This window comes from Microcebus murinus, chromosome 17 (genome assembly GCF_040939455.1).
Source record: "Microcebus murinus isolate Inina chromosome 17, M.murinus_Inina_mat1.0, whole genome shotgun sequence".
NCBI lineage: Eukaryota > Metazoa > Chordata > Mammalia > Primates > Cheirogaleidae > Microcebus > Microcebus murinus.
Window position 1 is genome coordinate 56,988,972 of NC_134120.1, and position 19,404 is coordinate 57,008,375.

The 19,404-nt window shown below is 47.7% G+C and overlaps 1 protein-coding gene across 1 annotated transcript; it reads left to right on the top strand.

The window, feature by feature from the left end:
* Positions 1-300: 300 nt before the first annotated feature.
* Positions 301-9,908, top strand: MC2R (melanocortin 2 receptor). Its single transcript, XM_075993770.1, has 2 exons — positions 301-942; positions 8,648-9,908. The coding sequence occupies exon 2, from the start codon at positions 8,770-8,772 to the stop codon at positions 9,661-9,663; it is 894 nt and encodes a 297-aa protein (XP_075849885.1). The 5' UTR covers positions 301-942; positions 8,648-8,769; the 3' UTR covers positions 9,664-9,908.
* Positions 9,909-19,404: the final 9,496 nt, after the last annotated feature.

A 19,404-nucleotide genomic window follows, 5' to 3' on the forward strand; every position in this document is an offset into this window, starting at 1 on the left:
CATTGAGACTTTCATGTTGGCGAGCCTGATACCAACAGTAGCCCTTCCCTGCATGCCTTAGCAAACAGAAACAAACATCATTGCACCCCAGAACTGGAGAATCATGCTTGGAGTGATGGACCTACCTCTGGTGGTTTTCATGAAGTTTTTGGACAGAGAAGAATTGGCAGAACACAGGGTGTTTTCTTGTCTGGGCCCGTGGTCCATTATGTGCACTTGAACACAAAGTTCCCTTGGTCTCATTGTTTAGTCTTGTGAAACATGGATAATGGGGCTATTCCTTTCTTCTTCTGTTCGTTTTTAAGGAAAGGTTTTACTCTCTCTTTTTTTTGATGTATGTATGCATGCTTCAGAAAATGAGGTTATTAAAATAGCAAAACAAACTCAAACAGCAGAGGACAACTATAGTAGAAGGTGCATGGGATACCCAAAAGAGCATATTAATAACCAAGCAGTATTTATTAGCCAATGTATCCTCCCAAAACCCTTTCATTTTTTTATTTTTAAATTTCAGAATATTATGGGGTACAAACACTTTGGTTACATATATTCCTTTTACACCACCCAAGCCAGAACTACAAGGGTGCCCATCCCCCAGACAGTGCACCCCTTTCTTCTTAATGAGATCAATGAGTCAAATGTTTGCAAGATGTCTTGGGAAGTTTGCTGGAAATTTTAAAACAAATTCTTTCAAAACCATTTCCTCAAAAACTCAGTTTATTTAATTCTTTAGTTCTAAAATTAAATGCAACTCTAAAATGACATTTGAAAAGAGCAAGATTACAATTCCATTGTCCGCTATAAACACTGTCGTAAACACTGGAAGCAACCTTGGCTAGCTGAACCCGTGAAAATTATGTCTTAATCTGACTGTGTCTTTCCATTTCTCTGACTTCACATTACCAGAAATGTGCAGCTCATTTCATGTGACATTTATTCAAGGTTATGATAACAACCTGTCTCCCCAGTGATGCGTATGTTCCCGCCCTTCAGCCCAAGGTCCCTCAGCTTTTCTCTCAAAGTGCTTTTGTTCTCAGTCATTTTGGCCAGAAAGTTCCTGCTTCAGAGCTGAAGGTAAGTACATTTTCTACTTATTTCTCAGCTTCTTGAGTGCTTTGGGGTCATGACTAGAGCAGGTGGGAACAAAGCCGGGAAAGGTAACATTCAGAATTCCTCCCAATGGCTCATCTTTTTAATTATGGTCTTCCGTCCTTCCTGAGGGAGGATATTATTTTTCTAACTAAACTATAACAGTGAAATGTATTGCTTTTATGTCTAGCTAAACCAGTCTCTATGAATAAATTTATTAGTCCCTCTATTAATCTTTAAATTATTATCAAGCTCTATTCAAAGACTACAGCTAGTCTTTTCCAGATGGAATTAAAGGTGAAAAAACTGACGCTCCTTTTACCCCTTCTGGAGAGCTCCCTTTCGCCTGCTAACTTTTGTTTGTAAGAGCTGGGTGATTTTGCTGCCTCGGGGACGGGAATGCCGGCACCTGGCGGGCTCCCCACCCTCGGACGTCAATGTGTGAGCCATCCAGCACCAGCGCACGAGCAGGACTGCTGCGGTCCCCTCGGTAGCTCAGCACCCTCTGACTTCTCAGGCAGCAACGTGGGTGCAGGACAAACAAGAATTAAACACGTATTCATTGTCACACTCTCCTGCAAAGTGGTTATCTCCTGGATCGCACCTCTGCTTCCGCTCTGTCAGGAGTCCTGTGACACCAAAAAAGGAGGCCCCAGGCTTTTGATGAGGACAGGTCTTCCTCATGTTTTATTTTCCTAAGCTGCCTTGGGAGAACTGTCCCCATTCTCCTCTCCCACACACACATACACACATACTCATACGTACTCACATGTACAGAAATACTAACACAACACATACTCATACGCACATACATGCATACATACTAATACACACATACTCATACATACACACATACATATATTCATAACACATACATACTACACGCACATACACATACACACATAGATACCAACATACACATACACATACATACACACACAGTCCAAAAGGGATGGAAATGCAATGGGGGCGGGGGGAGGGCTGCCAGGGCAAGGCTGTGAGCAGAGTGGAGGGAGGAGCGCCGCAGGCCCAGCAGGAGTGCAGGGTGGCGGGGTGGTCACCTGCTCCTCACACCTGCTCACATCGATCAAAGCCGTTTACCAGCCCCAGTGCAGGCCTTGTTGCCAGAGTGGAGCATCCAGGAGTCCAGGGCTCGGACACACCCCTCTGCGACAGCCCTTCACACTGGCTCCTGGGTGGGACAAAGACCCACACAGAGCTGGGGGCAGGAGCGGGAGCCGTAATCCCGCCGGGGACCGGGGTAGGCTGGGCAGGCAGGAAGGGCATGGACTGGGGGAAGGGGCTCGCCCGGAGCAGAGTTACCATCTCAGCGCCCGCGTCTCTCCGACTGGGAGGAGCTTTGCTCCAGCAGCCAGCGGCCCTCCCTGCCTCAGAGCAGCCTTAAGCCGTAGGGGAAAAGCCATAACCTCATGCAAGTTTCCCTGAACACTTAGTGTCTGAGGTACTTGTAAAGTGACCTTTCTCGCCAGTGCAGCACTCCTGTCACTCACTGTGCACACACAGCCGACAACCAGGCTCACACCCGGTCAGGACGGCCTCATCCCCGGAGCTCAGAGCCACCGTCTTCCCGTCTGTGAGCGGTGCCATCGCAGACGTAAGAACACAGTGCTGCGGGAACAGAGCCTCGTGCTCCTCCGGGGTGTGGGGCAGTTTAGTAAAGTCTGCAGAGGCAGGAACACAGGGCTTTGCACGGAGAGGTGGCGAAGGACGTGCTCAGGCTCGGAGCAAGGGTGCGGGAGCAGATGGGCAGACACTGGTGCCTGGTGCAGACGGGACCCCGGCCTGCGGGGTGGGAGGGGGGACACGAGGAAGGCAGGAGGAGGACGAGGGAGGGCACCCGTGGCTGTGAGGAGCAGAAGTCGGTTTCAAAGCAAGTGCTCACCTCAGACTGCGACAGCCTCAGACATGCGCCAGGGAAAGCCTCAGACATGCGCCAGGGAAAGCCTGCAGGCAGGAGCGTCCGAGCATCTGCGGCTGCGGCAGGGAAAGGCCCCGTGAGACACTGGGGGGGGAGGGCGTCGCAGGCCAGGGCGGGCCCAGCAGAGCTCAGAGGAGGGGAGACTGGAGGTGGTGGCAGGCGAGGGTCAGGGTGAGGCGCAAAGGGCACGGAAGACCCCCTCGGACCTGAGCTCCACCTCCCCAGCTGTGAAAATGGGCAAATGGCTCCCCTTCTTTGGACCTTCCTTTGCTCATCCTAAAATGTGATGACATTGTCATTTCTGCCTAATTTGCAGTCTCATTGTGAATATCAATTACAAAAGTGTGCTGTAAGCAGCAGTGCTCTGTAAAGCGTTGTCGAATCTGCAAACCTGCAAGGGACCTTTACTATCGCTTGTGGGCTGCTGCTGACACTGACAGGTGCGCCTGCCTGTACCTGCACCAGGAGGGGAATAAGGCTGCCCCCGAATAAGGCTGCCTTGAAGGCCTCCCACAGTCTGTTCTGTAGGGTCTACAGGGCGTGCGCTGACTCAGATGAGCATTGCCCATGGTTAATGGGCACGGCCAGCGCGCAGCCAGCCTTGAGTTGTGAATGCGTCTGCCCAGTGAGACCAAAGAACAGCCGTCAGCTGGGGCGGGGGCTTGGCACCAGCAAGGGCCGTTGGGGCAGTCCAGGAACAGTGAACGAACTAGAAATGCATCTGTCCTTGGATGTCTCCTATTTCTTTTAAAAGAGTGTTGATTAGTGAAACCCACAACTCTTATTATAACGCTACCTTATGTTATTGTACTTAATCCCCAGGTCGCCTCAGAGCCCTGAGCCTCCCCACACCTGGCTTTCTCCTAGCTCTAGGCCCACACAGACCCGGCCTCCTGACTGACACCTGCCCCTTCCAGACACTAGGCCTCCTGTTGGAATGACGCAGAGACTGAGGCCTTGGAGCAGGGCCAACTCAGGGGCTGGGTGACCGTGAGCAAGTTACTTAACTTCTCTGAGTCTCACTTTTCTTATACATGAAATGGGTGGAGGAGCAGGAAATCGGAGTATGCCCACCTTTAGACTTAATTTGGGCATTAAAGGAGAATGCCTTGCATTTTGCCTCTGCTCTGACCTTTAACATGGCGACAGTTGTCAGAGACGCCATGGTAAAGTCAAATTGCACTTAAAGCACAGAATTTCAAGTATGTGCTGATGTACTGGGGAGTTTGCTCTTTTAACTGTTAGAATATTAATTAAAATTGCTGAGCACACATTTTGGGCCCTGCCCAGCAGAGAACGAATGCCTTAAAGTGCTCGCAGGTGAGCCCGTCCTTTTCCGTGTCGCCCGCCGGGCAGCACGTGCCTTCAGCCAGCGAGCAGCAGACACGCCTGTCCGCTCCCGCGGATGTGCACGCCGCGCCTCCTCGGCTACAGCTTGGTGGGCAGCACTGTGTTCCGTATATCTTTTTGACTCCCAGTGATAAATAACCTAATACTGAATCCTGAGGTGCTCAAACATGCCTATTCTTTAGTTGATTACTTGGGTTAAAGCCCCCAAAACGTCATAAAGCTCCGCCCTCCCTTCTTCCCATGTGCCCACAGCCCCGGCTTTAGGGCAGTGCTCTCCTCCCTCTGGGACGGAGACCTCTCCCCAGCCTCAGAGGGCACAAAGCATGAAGTCTGTGACCGCCAGTTCCTCGGCACTCCAGAGCAGGGGCCAGAAACAAGACGCGGATAGCAGCGTCGCGATGGCCTTGTGGACATCGCCACCGTTGCGCTGCTGTAAGCCTGCAGGCATCGCACAGATAGGAAGTTTAAGATTCTTCATCTGGAAGAAAAAAACAGATGTTTAATATTTATTTAATGGCATTTCTTCAGCTAACTAAACCAGTTACAAACTGTTTTATGCTTTTCCAAAAGAGGAGACAGCTGGAGCTATTTCAGGGATGGGGACAGAAAGGGACTGTGCAGTAAAGAACCTAGCATTCATTTGTAAGTGCACAGGGTTTAATGGCGTTTCTCCATTCAGTAAAAACGAAGCTCGGGGAGAGTCGGATGCTGCCAGGGCTGCCCCCTGACACCCGGGCCCGGCCGTGGCTCCCGTCGCATTCCTGCGTCCTGGGTCCTGGGTCCCTACACTGTGGCGGGCCCTTCCCTAACAGTGGCCCTGGCTCTGGGGCTTTCCTGCTTCACACTCTCACCCAAGGCAACTACACCTGCTCATGTTCCCTTCTGAGCCAATCTGACCACTTTGTGTAAATCACAAATGACGGGATTAAGTGAGCCTGTGTCAAGTTTGTCTCAGGTGTAAAGAAGTAAGAGAGATGGAAAAAGAAAGTGTTTTCTGGAGAATATGCTTTTGCCCAAAGAAGACGCCATGATGGGGTGGCAGACAGGGATCACTTTGTAAGAGAGAGACTGGAGACCCGGGGCCACCCAGAACCCCCCCACTGCGGCTGGCGTGATTTGAGGCGAGCACTGTAGTGTGGGAGGCAGGGGTGGGCTGAAAGACCCCAAGCTGCCCCTCTGTTCCCAGACCCCGGGTCACTGAAGGGAGCCCCAGTGCCGAGGGCTGACAGGACCAGGGACAGCGCCCCCTGAAGGCCCTGTGGGCACAGCTGCCTCTCTTTCAGCCAGGGATAAATGGTGCGTGCGTGCGTGCGTGCGTGCGTGCGTGAGTGTGTGTGTGTGTGTGTTTCATGCACAGCATCCTCTCCGGGATGATTTCCTCAGCTGTCAGACGAGGATAATAATGGTGCCTGCATCAGGGAGCTGTGGGGGCTCAATGAGTGAGTCCACGTGGAGTGTTTGCCACGCACCCGATGCGTGGCAAGCTTTCACAAAGTCACCGATTAGCGTCACTGTCCCTTCCACCAAGAATGGGGCCATACCCATCGCTGGTCCCCCCCACCAGCTCGGCAGCAATCCCTGAATTCGCAGTGTCAGTGGTCGATTGGTGGCCTGCTGAAGGGGACCACTATGGATACACTACATTTCTGTGCAAATTTAGGACTCTCCCATGGATTTATAAGATTGGCAGCTGCAGATCGGCACCACCCAAGAACCGAAGCTGAGTTTCAAAACTCCCTCTTTCTAAGAAGTGTCAGAATCTCTTTCAACATTTCTCTTGTTTCCTTTGTCAATTTTACCACCAAATGCATTTGAGGTTGAAATACATACCAGTTCTGATCACATTTAATGGACTCACAAGATGGAAGTATCTGTCCAGATGGTAAGTGAAGAGATTTAGTATGAGGAACTGGCTCAGCTTTGGGGGTCGAGCAGTCCCAACCTCTGCAGCCAGCAAGCTGGGGACTCAGGAGAGCGGGCCGTGGAGTTCCTGGCTGAAAGCTGCAGGCTCGAGACCCAAGAAGAGCCCACGTTTCAATTCTAGTCTGAAGGCTCAGGCAGGAGGAGGAGGCACGTGCCCTCCTCCCTGAGGGAGGCTCGGCCTTCTTGTTCTTCAGGCCCCAGCTGGCTGGGTGAGGCCCCGGCATTAGGGAGGCGGACGGCGGTACTCTGTCTACCAGTTCAATGCGAATCTCCTCCCAACGTCCCCAGACACACTCGGAATGCTTAGCTGAATGTGGGTCACCCTGCAGCTCAGTCAAGCAAGCTGACCCATTAAAACTGACCGTGACAGGCCTGTCCCCTCCCTGAGGGGCTTCCCCGGCAGGTGTGGATGCGTGAGTGGTCACTGCCAGCACACAGACTTCCCAGGGCCTGAGCTTATTGGGCGAGGGTGACGAATCACCTCATTTTTACCCAGGTCTGGGATACAGGACTTTCAGTTTTAGAAATCTGCACAGGTCTCAGGCAAACAGGAATAAACTGTCCCTCCTGGGCAGAGCCCTACCAGCACCTGCCCTTCCAATACACGACGCATCCCCTGTCACCCTCACCTGACACCTGACACAGCGGTGTCATCCACGCAGCCAACTCATGAACGTCCCCTAACTCTTGCCCCGACCCCATCCTCCACAGGGGACTTAGCTCCTCCCCAGGAAAACACTTGGAGGAAGGCAGTGCTGAGCCCCGATGGGCGTGGGTCAAAGCCGCGCTCCCAGACTGGCACTCCACGGCGGCACGGCACGTCATCCTCCTCACAGCGTGATGCTGGCTTCTTCATGCCCCATGGAGGGCGACAAGCTCCACTCTGGAGGGGAAGGGTACAAAGAATTTGTGGTCACCACAATGGCAAAGGCAAATCTGATCTGTCTCATAAAACTGCCTGTGTGCAGCCGTTGATGCCGCCATCTGGAAATTGAACCCCTAAAATTGAACCCCGGAGCTCTCAGCGTTGCTCCACCTCAGACTAACTGGCCTGTCTGCCTGAGGGCCAGCGGGATGCTTCCACTGCCGAAGCCCGACTCCGACCTAGAGGCGCTCTGAAGAATGTTAGAAGTCTCCAGAAACCCCACTCCTGGGGGTTCGCCTTTGAAGCAGATGCAGGCCCAGATATGGCACAGTCGCCTCCGGGAACGACACAGCAGCACCTGCCCCGTTGCCCCGACGCCACGGCCGGGCAGTGGCCGAGAAGACCAGCAGTGGAAAGGGGAGAAATCGACACCTTTGCAACAACCTGGACGGGACTGGAGACCGTTCTCCTGAGTGTCTCAAGAATGGAAAAGCAGGCCGGGCGCTGTGGCTCACGCCTGTAATCCTAGCTCTTGGGAGGCCGAGGCGGGCGGATTGCTCAAGGTCAGGAGTTCAAAACCAGCCTGAGCAAGAGCGAGACCCCGTCTCTACTATAAATAGAAAGAAATTAATTGGCCAACTGATATATATATAAAAAAAAATTAGCCGGGCATGGTGGCACATGCCTGTAGTCCCAGCTACTCGGGAGGCTGAGGCAGAAGGATCACTCAAGCCCAGGAGTTTGAGGTTGCTGTGAGCTAGGCTGACGCCACGGCACTCACTCTAGCCTGGACAACAAAGTGAGACTCTGTCTCAAAAAAAAAAAAAAAAAAAAAAAAAAAAGAATGGAAAAGCAAATGCCACATGTACTCACTGTTAAATGGAAGTAACCAGTGAGCACACATGTGTATAGAGAAAGTAAAATCAGGGAAATCACCCAGGGGAGGGGGAAGGAGGGGAGGGACAAAAACCTACCTAATGGGTACTATGAACACTCTTTGGGTGATGGGCACACCAGGACTCAAGCATTACAAAAGTGATCCATGTAACCTAAAACATTTGTACTCCCTTAATATTTTGAAAGAAAAAGAAAAAGAAAAGACCCAAACATGTCACCAATCCACTGAACCCAGCCACTGCCTCCAAGTCAAAGATATGTAGTTGTTTGTTTTGCTTTCCTATTTCTACACATGTCTTTTGTTTCTTTTCTTATTCAAGGACACCACATACTCCAGTGCATTCATGAGAAGGATGGGGCGAAGGGGAGAGGGTAAAGGGTAACCTTTACCCTTATCTCTGGACTCAAAATTCCACTGAGGATGTCTCTCACAAAGCAGATAAGACGAGGGCTTATTAAATTGTTTTATTTAGATTATTACACTTGTGTATTTTATGGAAGGTTTAGAGGTTTCTTACAGCTTCTGTGGCTGGTTTTTATTTTGTTGCCCATTTTGCAACTGATGTTTCTACATTTCCTCTCAGGTGACTGAGCGATTTCACCGCCTATCTCCAGCAAGTGCAACAAACGAGAAGACCAACGATCAATCACGTTTTCCATGAAGTCAAGTCCAAGTAACATCCTGTCTTAAGCACAAGCTAGGGAAATGAAGCACATTACCAATCCATATGAAAACACCAACTATACAGCAAGCAATAACTCAGACTGCCCTCCCGTAGTTTTGCCAGAAGAGATATTTTTCACAATATCCGTTGTTGGAGTTTTGGAGAACCTGATTGTCCTTCTGGCTGTGTTCAAGAATAAGAACCTCCAGGCACCCATGTACTTTTTCATTTGTAGTTTGGCCATTTCTGACATGTTGGGCAGTCTGTATAAGATCTTGGAAAATATCCTGATTATATTCAGAAACATGGGTTATCTGAAGCCTCGTGGCAATTTTGAAACCACAGCCGATGACATCATCGACTCCCTGTTCGTCCTTTCTCTGCTTGGCTCCATTTTCAGCCTGTCTGTGATCGCTGCTGACCGCTACATCACCATCTTCCACGCTCTGCAGTACCACAGCATCGTGACCATGCGCCGTACCGTCATTGTCCTGACCGTCATCTGGACCTTCTGCACAGGGAGTGGCATCGCCATGGTGATCTTCTCCCATCACGTCCCCACAGTGATCACCTTCACATCGCTGTTCCCCCTGATGCTGGTCTTCATCCTGTGCCTCTACGTGCACATGTTCCTGCTGGCCCGATCCCATGCCAGGAAGATCTCGACCCTCCCCAGAGCCAACATGAAAGGGGCCATCACACTGACCATCTTGCTTGGGGTCTTCATCTTCTGTTGGGCCCCCTTTGTCCTTCATGTCCTCTTAATGACATTCTGCCCAAATAACCCTTACTGCGCTTGCTACATGTCTCTCTTCCAGGTGAATGGCATGTTGATCATGTGCAATGCAGTCATCGACCCCTTTATATATGCCTTCCGGAGCCCAGAGCTCAGGCATGCATTCAAGAAGATGATCTTCTGCAACAGGTGCTGGTAGAATTATTGATCCCTAATTTTAGAATGCATGGCAATAATATTGCCAAGGGAAAGAATAATGGAACATTCTAATAAATACTAATGTTCCTGCCTGTCCTTTCCTTCCCTAATGGACATGAGGGTTATCCCACTAGCTAGTATATATAACAGTTTGGTTTTATGGGAACAGTTTTGTTGTAGGAGCAACATTCACAACTTTATAACTAGAAAGATAAAATGATGCCCTAAAGGAAGGATAGAATACAAGGCACACACAGCAATACAAATGCAAGGGCTCTGGGCTAAGGCAAAGACTTGTTCTACACATACCCAGCGAGCCATCCCAGGTGGCCTCTCCAGGATAGAGGCCACTGCAACCAATTTCTAGAAGCTAGGTGCCAGGGCAAGCGACTCAGGCAGACACCATGGGGCTCTGTAAGCCAATAATAAATTGGTGCAAATAAATTGCTGCAGGCAAATGTGCCTGTCTCCCACAGCCATGCAGCGCCCCCACCTCTCCCCTCCCAGCCCGCCTGCCTGGCACGGCGCTAGCCACCTCCCGTGTCTGTGGGCGCAGGCCGAGCATAAATTACAAATGTCCGGTAACCAGCACTGAGTTTCAGATAACAGATGACCCTTCTCTGTTAGTCTGTTTGCTCACTCAGCATCCCACTAGCCTTAAGCCCTTTCCTGCTGAATCTCCTCATGCTCTAGGAGCATAAATTTCAAAGGAGGAAATAAAAATTTAATCCATGTTGCTCCTGCGTGGGCATGCGCACAGCCAGAAGAAAACTGACTCTGCAGAAGGTATAGCCAAACGTTGTGTGTTTTCCCAAATGTAGAAATGAAGAAAGATCGGCCCTAATACATATTTTGTGGAATAAGTAGAGCATGAGAGAGAGAGAGAGAGAGAGAGAGAGAGAGAGAGAGAGAGTGTGTTCCATGCTCTTTTGGACTATGGGGAAAACCATGACCAAGCACGCCAAGCAGCCGTGCTGTTGTTACATCAGAGATCACACCAAAGACTTGATGGAAAAAAGTTCTACCTCCTTCCACAGACCAGTCTGAAAGGCAGATCCAGTCACGGGAAAACTTCCTCCTACCATCAGCCATAGACAGGGAGCCAGATAATGGCACCCCCCAGTAGGAATAAAAGAAGCAAAATGTGTGAGCCCATCCATTTTTAACAACTAAAGCTTAAAGGAGAAGCAAGTTCTGATGGTAAGTCCTTGCTGGACTGAGCATGAGGGGTGCGTGACGCAGGGCGGGCTTCAGACGCACGACGCCCCAGCAGGCTCGGGATCCACGGGAGGGACCGTGTCCTCTGGGAGAGGTGACCTTTGCCCTCGGGAGAGTTTCCCACGTGCTGCTGAGAGGAGAACACAGGACGGTCTGGTGATGGTTAGTGTTAGAAGTGGGAGGGACAGGAGCTCGTCAGAAGCAAAGGAGAAGCCTGGCATTAAGGGAGCACAGTCCCAGTTGTGGCCATGGCCCGTGTCACAGCATGTCTTCTTGTCCTCTTCTGGAGAACCCCTCCTGTCTGGCCCCTTCTCCACCAAGTGGACTATATTACTCTAACAGTAACCTGGATTCATCAATATATAAAATACTGTATGTGAGTTTATTTTCCATGAAATCTAAAGCAAAGCCCCATAAATAATTTTTAAAGTGTTATTTCTACCATTAAAAAAATAATATATAGCACATTTTTTCTGATTAAACTGAGTATTCTCAATAAAATGTAACCTTTCTTTGAAGTCATACTGCTGTATGACACTACGGAAGTTGCCGTTCGACCTCCATCGTAAATGGCCCCAAACTGCTCTTCGTGTAGAATTCTGCCTTGGCAGCAGCTGTGCCATCTCCTCGTCACTCACGAGCACTCTGCGGTCATCACATCGCATCTGTTGTCAGAGGAAAATCACCTAGAAATTCCTCCACCTCTCACTGCCTTCAATTCATTGCATTTAATGTAAGAAACAAATTAAGAAGGCTAGTCTAATAGTGCATAAAACAAAAATAAAGGATTTTTAAATTTCCTCTCAATCCTGACTGCTAATTCAGAGATATTTTCAATTCTAGGTCCTCAGCTATATTCAGATCACAGCAGGACCTTTAGTGCTCATAGTTGCTGGAAAAATTATTATTTTCTACCTCTAACTTCACCTATAGTTCAAAATGAAAGTATCAAACTACAAATATTTGTGACAGGAAGATAAATAGGCTCTATTATTAAATTATCTTTTCCCATGATAACTACTTCAATTCTTTTATCAAATTATCAGATTTTTATACTGCTGTGTGGATGCCATAACTTACGTGTTCAGTTTTGTGGATGATGCAACCTTAGACCAGACAGCTGAGAATGTTAGGCAAGGATGAATCACTATCGGCTGATCCATGTCCTCTCGGTGCAGGAGTGCACTAATTCCAAGCCCCCCAAATAAGAGGAGGATGTTTCCTCTTCCTCCCGTTTCCTGCCTGGCCATCAGCAGACACGAAACGCTCAGCAAGCACGGGGCTGCCCCGGCCGCGGGCTCCTTGGGCTGAGCTGGGAAGGGGCTGAGCGAGCAGTGAAGGAGCACCCTCAGAGCACCCCGTGAAGACCCCTGAGAAGCATGAGCAAACCAATAAATGAACTCTGAAAATTGTCAGAGTTGATGTTTCCTGAGCTGTGGCAAGATAGCTAGTAATAATATAATAGTAACAATAGCAATAATAATGGTACCTATCTGTGACTGAACACTGGCTGCAAGCCAGGTGTTATTCTAAGGGCTTTGCCTACTTTAATCCTCACAAGCACCCTACGGGTAGTTCTATTATCATTCTCTTGTTTTTAGATGAATAAGCTGAGGTTCAGAGATATTTATAGCGTCTGCAGCAGGCCAACTCCAAGGTGGCCTTTGTCATTCCTACCTGCTGGCGTTCACATTTTTGTGTGATCCCTGTCCCTGGAGTGTGGGTGGGACTGTGACTTCTTCTAACCCATAGAGCATGGCAAATGCGATGGAATGTCACTCTCATGATTATAGAACATTATCTAGAACCTCGTCTTGCTAGCAGACTTGCTAAAGAGACTCTGCTTTCTGGCTCGATGAGATAAGTGGACATGCTGGGGGCCATCCTCTAGCAAGAAACTGTGAGGGGCCCCAGGGACTGCAGGGCTCCAGGGACTGCAAGGGCTCCAGGAACTTAAGGGGCACCTAGGAACTGAGGGGGGGGGTCTCTAGTTCCTGTGCAAGAACCTAAAGCTCTCAATCCTGCAGCCCCTGGGCCTCAGATGAGGCCTACGCTTCATCTGTAGTCCAGCCTACACCTCGATTTTAACCCTGTGAGCCCCAAGCAGAGGATCTAGCTGAGCCATGCCCAGGTTTATGACCCATGAAACTGTGAGATAACAAATGTTTATTGTTTTAAGCCACTAAGTTTGTAGAAATTTGTTACGCAACAAGAAACTAATACATTTATTCAACTCAAGTTAGTGAGTGCCACGGTCAAGAGTCAACTCCAGGCTGCTGTCTGTCCCCAGCTCACGCCTGGCATGCTGGGGTGGTCCACATGCAAACAAAAGGCCCTACCGTGGCTCAGTACCTATTTGCTTCCTCTCCTTCCAGGCCAGGACGGCACACTGAGAACACCTGAGGCCACTGGCCCTCCCCCTTGTGAAGCCTCAGGCTAAGTGCTTTCTTTTAGCTTATGTATATTGCTTGTTTTTAGGAAGTTGGTTTGAGCGGGCTGATCCCAGTAAATTTTGGGATGAAACAAAAGGGCAAGCGCATGGGCACAAGGGGCCAACCAATCAATGTAAAAGGCAAGTGCATGGGCACAAGGGGCCAACCAATCAATGTAAAGGACAAGTGTGTGGACAGGTTCTGCACCTAGGGTATAAAGGGCTCCGTCCCACAGTGCGCCGGGTCTTGACTCTAGCTCGAGCTAGTCAATAAAACTCCTTTTGATGATTTCAGCCTCAGTGACCCTGTCTCTTTGTTCTGTGGTCCTATGGTTTCCCGCTCTAACATTTGGGGGCTCGTCCGGGATTTCGCAGACCTCTGAGCAAAATTCAGTACTGAGGGAGGAGTGAATAGAGACTACGTTTTCTGGAGTACCCCAGTAGTCAGGGCCGACAAAAGACCTAGGCAGATGCGCTGGTGGGTCGTAGGTTGGGGTCAGAAGGAGACACCCTCTGACCCTGAGAAATCCCTACGGCTGACCTAGGAGCTGGAGGCTTGGTCAGAAGGGAGTCGGAGAAGAAGTCCGGACTAGGTTGGTAATTGTTTGTGTCTTTCATGTTTGTCTGTGTTGTTTGGAATCCCTGGTTGAAGGTTCGTGTCGTCCTCTGTCATTAATAACCTTTTATTTTTTTCCCTTGAATGGCTCGTAAGAACCAATCACAAGGGAAGCTAAAATAGGATCTGACGGAGGCCAAGTGTTGCTGCCCATTTCTGTGTCCAGGTGTACCTCGTGTCCCTCCCCTCCGCAGGCATGGGACAGACCTGGTCAACACGCGTGTCCATCTTGATACACCATTTTAAGGATGTGAGGGCAAGGGCACATAGTCTTTCCCTGGAGGTAGAGAAAGGAAAGTTCATCACCCTTTGCGAGGCAGAGTGGCCGACCTTTGGGGTGGGTTGGCCACGGGAAAGGTCATTCAACACCTCGCTCATTGAAAAGGTACAGGAGGTAGTCTTCAGCCCTCACGGCCATCCGAACCAGAGCCCCTATATCATAGTTTGGCAGGATCTGGTCCAGGATCCGCCATCATGGCTAAAGACAATTCTGCCCGCCCCTAAGGAAAAGGCCAAAATTATGGTAACAAAAGGAACAAGGAAAAAGGAGGGGCGAAAGCCACAACCCACCAGATTACCCCCTGAGGGGTTGTCCCCCTCCCCCCGCCCCCCACCTGCCGGATTGGCCCCACTGAACACCTGGTGGCCAGACCTATATTTCAATCTAGAAAGAATTAGCCCTCTAGAAGAGATGGAAGGGGGAAAGTGGGGGCAGTACCAGAGGCGAGTGTCCATAAGCCGGAATGGGTTTTATGCATGTCCAGGGTTTAGAACGGGGAGATGAGCTGTGTGTGGGGGGATCGAGTCTCTACTGTGCAGACTGGAGGTGTGTGACCACCAATGATGGAGAGTGGAGATGGCAGGTACAACCTCTTTTTATCGAAATGTCTTACATCCGGCCTTGCTCACGAACCAGGTATGCCTCCAACTGTAACCTGATACGTGTGAGGTTCACAGATAAAGAGAGCCTTTTACAGCAATAACCTTGGCCACTCTTTTTGGCCTGGGGGCAATAGAAGCAGGGACAGGTATCTCATCCTTGGCAATGCAGCACAGGGGCTTCAATAGCTTAAGGGCCGCGATAGATGAAGACATGGCTAGAATTGAGGAGTCCATCTCCCATTTAGAAAAATCCATAACTTCACTGTCTGAGGTGGTGCTGCAGAACTGGAGGGGGCTGGACTTAGTATTCCTCCAGCAGGGGGTGCTATGTGTGGCCCTAGGAGAAAGAGTGCTGCTTCTATGTGGACCATACTGGGGGGTAGCTAGAGAGTCTATGGCTAAGGTCAGGGAGGGACTTGCACGAGGGAAACGAGAGCATGTACAACAACAAGGATGGTTTGAATCATGATTTAATAGCTGCCCTTGGTTAACTACATTGTTGTCCACACTATTAGGTCCACTCATTGTGCTCCTCCTAATTCTCACTTTGGGACCATGTGTATTAAATAGGTTAATAGCTTTCATTAAAGAGCAGATAAGTACTGTTCAATTAATGGTATTGCGGCAGCAATATCAAAGCCTTGGGCGTGACTGCGTAGAGATGCAAGAGGTCAGAGACCCCGAGGATGAGCAAGAATGCTCTTAAGGACCAAAAGAAGGGGGGAATGTGAAGCCTCAGGCTAAGTGCTTTCTTTTAGCTTATGTATATTGCTTGTTTTTAGGAAGCGGGCTGATCCTAGCAAATTTTGGGATGAAACAAAAGGGCAAGCGCATGGGCACAAGGGGCCAAGCAATCAGTGTAAAGGGCAAGCGTGTGGACAGGTTCTGCACCTAGGGTATAAAGGGCTCTGTCCCACGGTGCAGGGTCTTTGGTCCAATAGAGGCCGCCGTATCGGTGCTCTGGGACTCAGACCCTAGCTCAAGCTAGTCAATAAAACTCCTTTCTATGATTTCAGCCTCCGTGACCCTGTCTCTTTGTTCTGTGGTCCTACAGTTTCCCACTCTAACACCCTCACTGCACACTCAGCTCCAAAACTGAGGGTCCCTCAGAGAGAAGGGCATCCTGTTCCTGCCCCCTGTCCAGAGCTCTGGCTCAGAGATTTTGCCCGGGAGGAGAAGGAAGCCATAAAACAAATGGCTCCTAAACTCTTCCCAAAGAAACTGACTGCATTTCCAACACTGTGGGGAAGTCCAAGCACTTTCAATAGCATTGGAAGTTTTTAAATCACTACAAATGTTTTTTTAAAGAAAAAAATGAAAAGAAGTGGAAATTGCAGCAAAAAGAAAGTGTGAGGAGGACAATGGATTCACTGGAGACGAAGGCAGCCCTACAGGCCAGACAGGCTGCCGAGAGCCCAGGAAAGCGAGAGCAGCGCCAGCCCTCCTGGGTCAGAACAAATCGCAACCGCTGACCTTCGAAACTAACCCTTCAAAGCAGCCAAATTTGGTTAGGTTAGTTTGGGGGCAATTGATGCCTCAGGCATTGTGAAAACAATAATCAGGCAGCAATTAGTGGTGCTGCACGGCTGAGTGTGGGGTCAGGACAGATAGTCAACAGAACCGTCAAACCAAGCTGTCTTGTGGTGGCCGCAGGCAAACCCAGGGCAGCATCCTGACAACATCGGAGATGTTAACACTGCAGAGTGGGGTGGGGGGTTGACTTCACTAATATGACCCAGACAGACCATGTCTTATTCCAGTGCCAGATGACAAGTGGGTAGGGCCATTTGTCCAGGACATAAAAATACCACTGCTTAGTCTAGTGCTTCCTCTTCTGATACACTCACCATTTTAGGCTTTTTGTTTGCCCACCTCCCTGTTCTCTTAATCTCTAACTATAGATATGCAGAAATACTCCTAGTGCCATTCTGATCCTGCTTTTGTTGACTCAACAACACAAGGGCTGCATTCTCTTCTGTCAAACACAGGCTCATATAATGCCGATTACTTTCTTTCCAACCTCTCATAGAACTTGGAAAGCACTCTAAACGCATTAACAGCACAAATTTCCGTCTAAAAATCATGCTTTAGGCATAATAACCATTTCTGCATAATAATGGCAAAGAAAAATCCAGCTCTGGGACTCCTGGGTGCTTTCCTAAAAGCTAGTTGTGTCCTAAGCCATTCCATAGCCCATCTCCACCTCCAGCTCTTTATCTACAGACTATGTTGCTATGGTTTTGATTCGTTTCTACTCCTAAAAATAATTCTAACAGGCACATGGATTAGTGCTTAAAAGTTCAGATTTTGGTGTCAGAAAGAGCTGGCTTTATACCCAGAAGTGCTTGAGTAAATTACTCAAGTTCTTTGAAGCCTCATTTCTCTCATCTATAGAACTAGGCTAATGACTCCACCCATGTATAATTTAGCTATGTCTCAATAAGTTATATAGAGAGGACTTGATAAAGTTATGTAGACAAGACATTTAAAGCACTTAGCATAAAATTCAATGAATTTGTTCACTAGTAAATAATTAACAATGATAATATATTACATGTTATTTCTAACATTTCAGATAATTAAACAGACATCTGAGAGGGTATGACACCAATTCCTAATCTCAAGTTGTGATCAAATTTATTGCAAAAGATCTTCTGAAATGGTCATAAAAATATTTAAAGGAAAGCCTTGAGTTAACTACAGGTGTACTAGAACAGGCTCTAAAAGACCAGTCCTCTACTGATAATTACAAACTCTGGACATAATTTTTAAAATACTTGAGGTCACTAAAAAGTGAACAAAATAAAGGCAGATTTTGGAGAGGAGTTATTATATATCTTACAGGAAGGGACCAACACAGTGAGTCTCTATTTCTGTAGCTTTGGGTCTCAGGAAGGGCAGCAGTTAGCGCAATGCAGGGTGATTAAGGCCACACTGTCTTTCTGGCATGAGAAACCAAGGTGGCCACATCTGCCAAAAAGTGGGGTAAGGTGCCACAGAGGGGATAAAACAGAAAAGAGAAGACCCCAGATTTTGTGTATGAACTCTGCCTGCGTCTCTAGTTGGCCCCTGAACCAAGCATGTAGAAGACAGATTCCATGTAGCTTGCATATAATGTTGAAAGAACTAAATGAAGATTTGAACTAACACTGCTATAGGTGACAAAGGGTTTGCAATTTGAGTCTAAGCAAGTTAACTGCATGTTAAAGAAAACTATCAAAATTCTTCAGATAAATATAACAGAATTCAGAGTCTCTGCGACATAATGTTTATGATGTTCAGGATCAAATCTAAAATTAATCAATACATGAAGAACTAGAAAAGTTTACCCTTACTCAAGGGAAGATACAACCAACAAAGGTCAACTCTGAGATGACTCTGATGTTATAAATATCAAGAAAAACATTATCACAGCTATTGGAACAATGCTGCATGAGGCTAGGGAAAATATGCATAATGAATGGAAATACAGTAATATAACTACAGAAATAAAAACTATAAAAAATAAATTTCAGAAATGAAAAATACAATATCTAAAATCAGAAATTAACTGGATGGATTCAATAAAAGAATGATATGACAGAGGAAAAGTCAGTGAACTTGAAGCTATATTATTAGAAATTATCCAATCTAGAAGACAAAAAAAAAGATTGAAAAAAATGAATACAACTTTGGGAACCTGTTGTATGATATCCAATGGTCTAACACAGGTAATCTAAGTCCTAGAAAAAGAGGAAAGATAGAATGGAGCAGACCAAAAAAAAATTGAATAATGGCTAAAAACTTTGCAAATTTGAAGAAAGGCATCAATGAACAGATTCAAGAATCTCAGTGGACCCAAAAAAGAAATATAAAGAGTCCAGTCACTTCCCAGTCAAACTGCTATAAAGCAAAAAGAAAAAGAAAAATCTTGAAAGGAGACAGAATAAAAGAACACATTACATAAAGAGGAAAAATGATTCAAATGACTTTACACTTACAATCAGAAATAATGGAAGCTAATAGAGAATTGAACATCATCTTGAAGGTGCTGAAAAAAATTTTGTCAATGCACAATCCCATATCCAATTCAAACATTCTTTATAAATGAAGTAAAGACTAATCCATGTTCAAATAGAAGAAAATTAAGAGAATTTATCAAAGTAGACCTGAACCTACAAGAATTGCCAAAAGAAGGTCCTCAGATTAAAGGGAAATTATGTCAGAAGAAAATTCAGATCTTCAGCAATAAATGAAGAGCATTTGAAATTATAAATACATGAGTAAATATGAAAAACAACTTTCTCTTAATTTTTAAAAAATTCACATGATTGTTTAGAGGAAAAATGTAATGAGGCAACCTTTCCCCATACTGTGGTGTCAATGGAGACCAATGAGGAATAACAAGACACTTCCACCCAGGTTACCATCAGCAGAGGCCTAGTGGGGAGCCAAAACTCTCACCTAAATCCAGAAGTAATGAGAAGACGCTCCCCACCTCAAGGGTCAGTGGAGGCCAAGTGAAGACCCTGAACTTCTACCATCACCCAAAAGTAATGAGGCAATGTCTCATCACTTCCAGCAAAGAACAGCAGATAAACCAGAAGTTTTAAATA

What these genes read in the sequence shown, in the direction of transcription:
- MC2R (XM_075993770.1), top strand. Translation starts at nt 8,770, where the DNA reads ATGAAGCACATTACCAATCCATATGAAAACACCAACTATACAGCAAGC.